This window comes from Octopus bimaculoides, chromosome 9, assembly GCF_001194135.2.
Source record: "Octopus bimaculoides isolate UCB-OBI-ISO-001 chromosome 9, ASM119413v2, whole genome shotgun sequence".
In the NCBI taxonomy this organism is placed as follows: Eukaryota; Metazoa; Mollusca; class Cephalopoda; order Octopoda; family Octopodidae; genus Octopus; species Octopus bimaculoides.
In genome coordinates this window covers 24,089,444-24,098,514 of record NC_068989.1, presented here as the reverse complement: position 1 = coordinate 24,098,514, position 9,071 = coordinate 24,089,444, and the positions used below count along the sequence as shown (strand labels likewise).

Sequence of the window (9,071 nt, the reverse complement as noted above, 5' to 3'; positions counted from 1 at the left end):
TTCCAAACCCCAGTAATGAACTCATTCGCATACAGCCAATCTAAGCTTACCTTGACCTTGTTTTCATAACGTTCGTGAATGTGTTAAAACAACCAATCTCTTGGTAAAACACACTCTACAAAGTAAACTCAAGACGAAGAACGGTCGACCGATCGCCAAGTTATGCCTGATTCTAGAAGGAGACAAGTAATTAGATAGACTTCCATTTATACCTATTATCGGATGCTGTTAGGGCCCCATATGGTAAAGATGTGGATGGGAAAAATGTAGGTAGAGGGTAATGTGCAAGCAACCCTTTCCCCTTAATGTTTTACAAAGTAAAGAACAACACAAATAACTACGCAGAGACAGCCATGGTCGAAACAAGAACAAGAACAAACATTATTAAAAGAGAGAAGAAGCAAGGTCATTCCTTATCTAAGTGACCTTATATCATTGCCCATCACTTGTTATACGCTCATAAATTAGTTTGATAGTTGAGCTTTGATTGGCTGTAAGCAAATGAGTTCATAACTGGAGTCCGGAACCCTCGTGGGAAGAAAGATTTTGTGTCCCCCTTCGTGGCACTTTGGGCAAGAGTCTTCTACTATAGGCGCGGGCCGTTCAAAGCCTTTTGAGTGGATTTGGTAGACGGAAGCCTGTCGTGTGTGTGTGTGTGCACGAGCGTGTGTCTGTGTGTCTTCGTGTCTGAGTTTGTCGCCATCGCCGCTGGACAACCGGTGTTGGTGTGTTTACGTCCAAGTGACTTAGCAGTTCAGCAAAATAGCCCGATAGAATAAGTACTAGGCTTTGAAAAATTGAGTACTGGGGTCGATTCATTCGACTAAAAATTCTTCAAGGTGGTGCCCCAGCATGGCTGCAGTCAGATGACAAACAAGTTAAGGATAAAAGATACGGTAGACAAGAAACTGAAACAATGACAGCTATAAACACTCTGCTATAAAATGCAGTAAATCAATGCACCAAAAACTAGATTCACAATTCTGCTTCCTTTAGATATTAAAAACCCACCAGTTTTGGTGAATTGAATTTTATAAATTATTGTTATAAATGTTTGGTTTTCATCAATGAAACAATATCTGCATATGCTCTCACTATCAAAATCTGTAATATATATATATTAGAGTTCCTTCATTTTGGGTCTGGTTAGTAAATACATTTTTACACTGGGTTGTAGAAATATATTGGATAGATGAAAATATGAAGAAAGTCAACACTCACAAACGTTTTGCAAGCTAGAAGATTCGCAGAGGAAAATAGAACTGCAACCCTTGGCTTAATTCAGGCCGAAGACCTGATCCATGTGCATGGAACAAAGTGGACTCTGTTAAAGGCATCAAAAGGGGGAAGATAGTAGTGGTGCTAAGTCAGACGACTATCACGCCCAAGAAGAAATGCCGTCTATCTGATGAAGTTCAGTGCACTTTCGTCACTCTCACTTTACTGAAAACACTTGGGTCGACGCTAGTATATCATGCAAAACACTTTGTCAAAGTGACCCGCAGTGGAATCCGACACAGAACCAGGAGGTTCCAAAGTAAATCTATAACCACATACTTATATCTGCACCCATTCTGAGAATATTCTTACATATTTTCCCATAAGATGCAATTTTCTAATAACACATTTGATGATATACTGAAACGAGGTTAAGCTACTTGTTTACGTTAAGAAGTAAATTATACAGGGTGGTCCGAAAGTCTTGTTACCCCCTACCAAAAAGTAAAAAGTAATGAGAACAATTGAAGAACAAGTAATGCAGTAATCCAAAGCACGAAGTGGATTTGGTTTATTCACTTACATTGACGCTGTCGCACATTGTGAAGGTCTGTATGAAAACCATCATTTTCTTAGCACAAAATTATGTGGTTCCATGCCCTGTGTGATATTTTTCGAAGCTGTGCTTTGGTGATTCTTGCAAAGGCTCCTCGAACGGCGTCCTTCAACTAATAGGTATTCTGGTATTGTTCATATGAAACTCTCTCCTTGATAATACCTTACAGAGCGTTATCGCAAGACGTGAGGTCTGGACTTCTGGGAGGCCAATCGACAGGTACTGGAAGTTGTTGCGATCCTCGCCCTATCCACCTATCCCCAAATCTCCATTTAGGTATTCACAGACAATGATAGCATAGCGGGGTGGGGCACTATCTTGTTGAAACCAGCAATCATTCAGGTCAACATTCAACCTCTGGAGCTGTGGAACAAACTACTCCTTTAACATGGCCAAGTAAGATTGCTGGTTAACGGTGCCCTCTAAGAAATAGGGTCCTATTAGGTGCTTACTCGATATGGTGGCCCAAATCATTACATGTGCGGGTGGGGTTGTGCTAAAACAAAAAATAATGATAATTATGACTATAATAAATATGTAGGGAGTAACAAGACTTTCGGTCCAACCTGTACAATGCTTCCTCCACTACTTATTGCACTGTCGCGAACGTGACAATGTGAATACATCCATTGTCTATTAAGTGTACTTTTTTTCCATGGACATACTGCAATACCAGTAATGGGGTACGAGGCAATGATATGTAAGTCATTAGACGGATGATCTATTAACCTAACTAATTACGATCCCTTTGTATCAAGAAAATACATAAATATTTTGAAAACGCTGTGATTATTGAAACAGAAATAGAAAGTGATATTTCAATAACTAATATTTCAGAGAAGGGAAGACATTCTTCAATCAATGCTTGACGCACAGGCGGAGGAAGTTAAACAAGATATTAATGATGGGAAGGAGACACATAAAACAGGTAAATTATTAAATAATAAAGTTTTTCCAGTACATACATCGACCCTGCGCTTAGTCTCATAGCACGAAATGTGATACAATGAAAAAATACCCAAACCTATGTATAATGTTGGTGTATTTTGTATCGTAATACGAGAAATAATTATAAATATTACGCCATTAGTGATGAACACAAATCTGTATTTTTGCGACAATCTAATAAAAACATGCATTAATTCAAATAATTTAATTATGGAATATCGGAGAGAATGAGTCCGGTCTTTTGCAGTACAGTGCAACATCCAGCTTATTTCAGTGTTATTAGACAAATACATGTGTGTGTGTGTGTGTGTATGTGTATGTGTGTGCGTGTGCGTGTGTGTGTGTGTGTGTTTTGTGTGTGCGTGTGTATCTACAAAAGTTAATATGAACAGCCACGCGCAATGCGATACCATAAAGGAAAAACATAATTGTCACTAAATGCGAGAATTCTCGAGTCGGTGTTTTGGGCGATTACAACTCCTGTGAGCATTTATGCGAACATTCATGTGTCTTTCCTACAGAATTAGAACATTTTAGCTCTTATTTCTAGCAATATATATATATATATATATATATATATATATATATGAATTAAAAGAATGCCTTGAAAATTATAGAGTAATATTAGAATGAGCGCTCTCATCTTTGATATAGTAAGCTAAACAACTTCAATTAATATTACAACTTTAGTGATGAGAACAAATGTTTATCTAAGTGAACAACTTCGGTTTAAAAGGACATGAGAGACACATGCCCTAAATTTATGTTAATTAAATATCACCGCAATACCTCCGTAATGCTTTGATTGTCAGTTAGCTAAATAAACTAGATTTATCTTTTATTTCTTCTAGGTGTGTCAGATGATGTCTTAATTGCCCAATCTGTGCTTTTTCTGCTAGCTGGACACGAAACAACAGCCACTACGTTAGCATTTCTGTCCTATTCTTTAGCTCTACATCCAGAAATACAAGATAGGCTACACCAAGAGATTGTATCAGTGCTTGGGGAGGTATGTCAATATATTAATCTGCTCTTTATGATCTATTGTTTTATTATTATTGTATTACATATCTATGACAAGTTGGCAGATTCGTTATTGAAGCTTTGTACATTCCGAGTTCAAACCCCTGCCGTGATTAAGCTTGCAATTAATTCTTTTGGAGTCGATTAAAATAAGCACCAGTCAAATATTTGAGTCGACGGTACTGACAGCTACCATCAAAATTGTTGGCCGTACATCTACATCAGAAACCATTAGACTCAAAATAAGCAACAAGGATATCCAGATAATGAAACGAGGTTAAGCTACTTGTTTACGCTAAGAAGTAAATTATACAGGGTGGTCCGAAAGTCTTGTTACCCCCTTACTAAAAAGTAATGAGAACAATAGAAGAACAAGGATGTGCAGTACGATCGTTTCAAGCAACTCCATTTAATTGAACAATGCAATCATTACATCAATTTAGATGCAGAGCAATCCTCAGCTGCATAAAGATATGGAATTTAATTAAATTAAAACAGATGGATACATTAGTATAATTTTACCTAAAATCTCCAAAAAGGTAAGGAGATAGACAGAGAACATGCTGTCTTCACCTCACCTTAGAAGCTACTACTAAGCTGAAGTGAAGACAGCATGTTCTCTGTCTGTCTCCTTACCTTTTTGGAGATTTTAGGTAAAATTATACTAATGTGTCCATCTGTTTTAATTTAACTAAATTCCATGTCTTTATACAGCTGAAGATTTCTCTGCATTTAAATTGATGTAATGATTGCATTGTTCAATTAAATGGAGTTGCTTGAAACGATCGTAATTGCATTACCTCTGGATATCCTGTTGCTTATTTTGATTTTAATCGCCTTATTTTGAAATTGTATGGGTAATACCGTACTAAATTCTGGTGCCTCAACATAAGCAGAAACCATTACTTTAAAATACAATGGCTTGTTTGATATTTTTGGTATTTTAGGGTAATGAATAATAGTAAAATTGTAGAATTAGTTTCTTTCTTACATATCCTGTTGGCACATGACAAGGGTATTTGACGTTAACATCCTCTATTTTATGGTAAGTGTTACTCATGTAGGCAGTGAATGTCATATACTGTCATAGAGAGAATACAAGAAAAGACATGGCAACCTAGGGAGAATAATCCACTGGGAGTTATGTAGAAACCTAACAAAGTGCTAGAAAGTAAAAAAAATATAAGATACGGGATTTTAACACTCAAACTGACAGAGTAATAGAAGCTGGGTCTGATTTAGTAGTAAGTAGACAAAGAGAATAGAAAGTAGCAAGTAACTGACTTTACAGTCCCAAATGGTGAAAAAGTCAATATGAGAGGTAGAGAGAAAATTGGAAAGTACCTGGACCGAGACATTGTGTTACGAAGGTATGGAGAATGCGGGTAAAATGTATCCCTATTGTTATAGGTGCATTAGGAATTATCTCTCAAGATTTAAACAGATCGATGAAGGAAAGAGGCATAAAACCTAGTTTAGCGCAGCTCCAGAAAGCAGTATTATTGGGGAGAGCGTGCATACTTAGGAAGGGTTTTGTCATCGAAGGTCACTTGTTGTAGTCTGAATTTTTCTTTTTCAACAGTCTAGCCTATTGCGCATATATGAAGCAGCAGTAGCAGCAGAAGTAGTAGTAGTAGTAGTAGTAGTAGTAGTAGTAGTAGTAGTAGTAGTAGTAGTAGTAACAACAACAATAATTACAACAATCTAACAGTTACTTAAGGTGACTCATGGTGTTCTATAATACACTGAAATATCAATATTGCTATATTTCCTCATCATTATATTATTAATTGAGATTAATATTCCTCCTTTATTCATATTACTTCAGAAAGGCAATAACTTATATTAATTCGACAGAACATTATAATCGTAACGATACTGGACTATCGAGAGCAATAATAATGTTAAACACTATGGGATAAATACTGGGTTTTTAAAAAGATGCATGCACACACAAACTCAGCGCCCCTTGTCCGTTTTCTGTGATCGAAGAAGAGATTTTGGTGTATCTACACTATTTGTCTACAGCGAGAAATTTTCTCCATGACAAAACACAGTGAATGGCTTTCTTACGGGTTCAAACGTATCCCAGGCATATTTGAACTGGTAAAGCAGAAAACATAATCGGTTGTTATGCTGTATATACGAGGGTAGGCTTAACGATTCGTATGCCGACTATGAAGGAGTGAATGCTAGAGGTGTGAAATTTTGCATGCATTTATTTCAATACTAGTTATTAATAATTGCATTGTTTCTTTTCAGGTAAACTGACATCTGACTGTTCAAAGAAGACTTCAAATGTAACTACAGTGCCCATACGATTTGGTAACGTGTCTCGCCTTCCGGCACAAGTTTTCGATTTTACATACATGTGTGTGTGTGTGTGTGTGTGCGGTGTATTGTTCGTCTATGTGTAATATATTTTAAATTAATTTATATTATATCATATTATATTATATTGCATACAGGATATGCCCGACTACAACAATATACAGAGACTTCCATTCTTAGATATGTGTTTGGATGAGACGTTACGTATGTATCCATCAGCTATAAGGTACGTAGTTTCTTTTTTCAGTTATGTACAAATTATTCTTTTCTACTCTAGGCACAACGCCCGAAATTTTGGGTTAGTGGGGCAGTCAATTAGATCGATCCAGTATGCAACTGGTACTTAATTTATCGACCTCGAAAGGATGAAAGGCAAAGTCGACCTGGGCGGAATTTGAACTCAGAACGTAAAGACAGACGAAATACCGCCCAGCATTTCGCCCGGCGTTCTGATTTCTTTATTTGAGCACTCAGGCTCGGCATCTTAATTTGTCAATGATTCCATGAAGCAATCAATGATATAAGAAGTGAACCGATTCCTGCACATAAGGCTTGATCATTTGAAGTGTTCCGCAGTAAATAAAACAAGAGTAATATGTAGAAGGGGAGGAGGAGATTCAATCAATTCTATGGCTACACATTATAGAAATAAAGCAGTATTTTCTCCGCACGGTACATATACTACACAAGGTTCAACGGCTTCAATTCATGGCTGGAAATACTTTTTTTATTACAATGGTTGTTGTTGTCGACGTTGTTTAGCTCTAATTCAGCAACCCTATGAGTCGAAATACTCCATCCTTGACCACCTGTTTTATTATTATTTTTTTGTGTGCCGTTTAGTACATCCAAAACTACATAATTCATCAATATGTAGTCCCTTCTTCATGAAGGTAGCATGTGAATTTAGAGAGGTTTGGTTAATATTTCTAGCAAGTCAGCTCATCAGTTGTAATGTTCTCCAGAAAGGAAGTAATACCATTTCTTTTTCTTTCTTCTCTAGCCTCTCTGACTAATCAAGCAAAGTTTAGTCAGAACATCTTTCTCTGAGTATCTTCTGCATTATCATTTTTTAGGATTCAGAGAGAGGTATCAAACAATGTGCAAGTGAGTGGGTGGACATTTCCAAAGGATACAGATATAAGTTTGTCAGTATACCCATTACATCATGACCCTGAGTACTGGCCGGAGCCTGAAAAATTCATACCCGAACGGTAATATAATTGATATTTTCCTTCAAAACCAACAACAAAATTGAGAAAAAAAACAGTCACTACATAATCATTTCCATCTGACAATGACATGAATATTCTGCAGAGCAGCTAGGCACAGATAGATAGATAGATAGATAGATAAATAGATAGATAGATAGATAGAGAGGCAGACAGACGGACGGACGAACGGATTGATGGATTCTGTTATTCAGAATCTATCCATAATTTTAATTCTAGTAAGTTCTTTTATAATTTTGCAGAAAATTTTGCTAAATCATTACTGAAACAACTGCAAGTGAACAACGTATCATTTCCTAGAATTATATTCTTAGTCCTATATAGTCTCTAAGTTTTCCTGAAATGTCTAAATGTCGTCTTTATTGGAGTGTTTGTTTAGCACCAGTCAACCTTAGTTGAACAGATTTATGATCAAGAGCCATCGCCATTCGTCGTTTTTCAAGCATGCACTAACCAATGTGTCCTTTTACTAAAACATCATAATGCTATTTAGAGTAGCTGTAAATGCGATTTTTAGCTTGTCGAGCGATAACATTAATGCTCTTATGTTGGCTCGTTTGCTTCAGTGTTGCCTATGTTACTGTTCGGAATGGGATATTACATCTTTTTCTTTATTTTCAGTAGAAAGTAAACAATAAACATCGAATAGAAATGTTTTGCGTAAGACACACAATATGTCTTAGAGCTTTTTAGAAATTCGTAAACTCAATACCCAAATTTTCTGATGTACCAACAAGCGATAAGTTGGAACAAACGATGCTGTAGTCGACTTTTGTCAAAAGCTTTTAGTAGAATCAAAATATGGTAAACAAAATTTATATATGTTTAATAACATTTTCATAGCACTTTGCATGAGCCAAAGATAAAAATATCAACTTTTTTCTTTTGTTAGCCAATGTAGATATGAGTTCTCTGTTCATTAGGAAGTTAATTCTAAACAGTTATATCTCTTCCTATCTATTTTCCGCATACATACTCGTATATAGCGCCTACAAATGTGCGCGCGCACACACAAACACGCGTGTATGTATGTGTGTCTGTGTTTGTTCATTACCAAATCTTTAATCACTTAATTTGTGTTTGTCTAAGCTTCCTAACGTTTCACTATATCAATTACTTGTTCTTTAATTGGAATAACTTTTAGTGTGCTTCAATTTGAGCAGAATTCCAGTTATGAATCCGTGTCCTAAAGTGACACTATATATTTGTTGGTTGAACTGTAATGTGTTTCTTTATATAGATTCTCACCTGAATGCAAAGAGAAAATTCACCCTTACGCTTACATACCATTTGGCGCCGGACCAAGAATATGTCTTGGAATGAAACTTGCTCGTTTAGAATCGAAATTGGCAATAGCTCGACTTGTTAAGAAATACGAATTTATAAAATCATTCAAAACCGATGTAAGTTTATTTGGCGAAGGTAGACTACGCACATCACCCGTTTGCAGCGTAACCCTAACCGCCGAAAACGGGTCGTGTGCGTATTCTTTACTTCCGCAGTTTATTTTACTTGTGGTTTTGTTTTTTTGCTTTTGAAAACTTTTTCTTCTCTGCCACAGATTTCCGGGTTCAGCTCTACTGTGTGGAACCATGGGAAAGTGTTTTCTACTATATCATGGGGCCGGCGAAATCCTTGTGAGTGGATTTGGCAGACAGAAACTGAAAGAACCCTGTCGTATATACATCTATATATATATATAT

General features: G+C 36.5%; 1 protein-coding gene across 1 annotated transcript in view; it reads left to right on the top strand.

Annotated features, from left to right (window-relative positions):
* LOC106882071 (cytochrome P450 3A8) overlaps positions 1-9,071 on the top strand; it is a 42,631-nt gene that overhangs the window by 22,640 nt on the left and 10,920 nt on the right. The window contains exons 9-13 of the mRNA XM_014932636.2: positions 2,672-2,762; positions 3,634-3,791; positions 6,274-6,362; positions 7,213-7,350; positions 8,609-8,771. Of these exons, the coding sequence (XP_014788122.1) occupies positions 2,672-2,762; positions 3,634-3,791; positions 6,274-6,362; positions 7,213-7,350; positions 8,609-8,771 (639 nt within the window). The remainder of the gene's footprint in view (positions 1-2,671; positions 2,763-3,633; positions 3,792-6,273; positions 6,363-7,212; positions 7,351-8,608; positions 8,772-9,071) is intronic.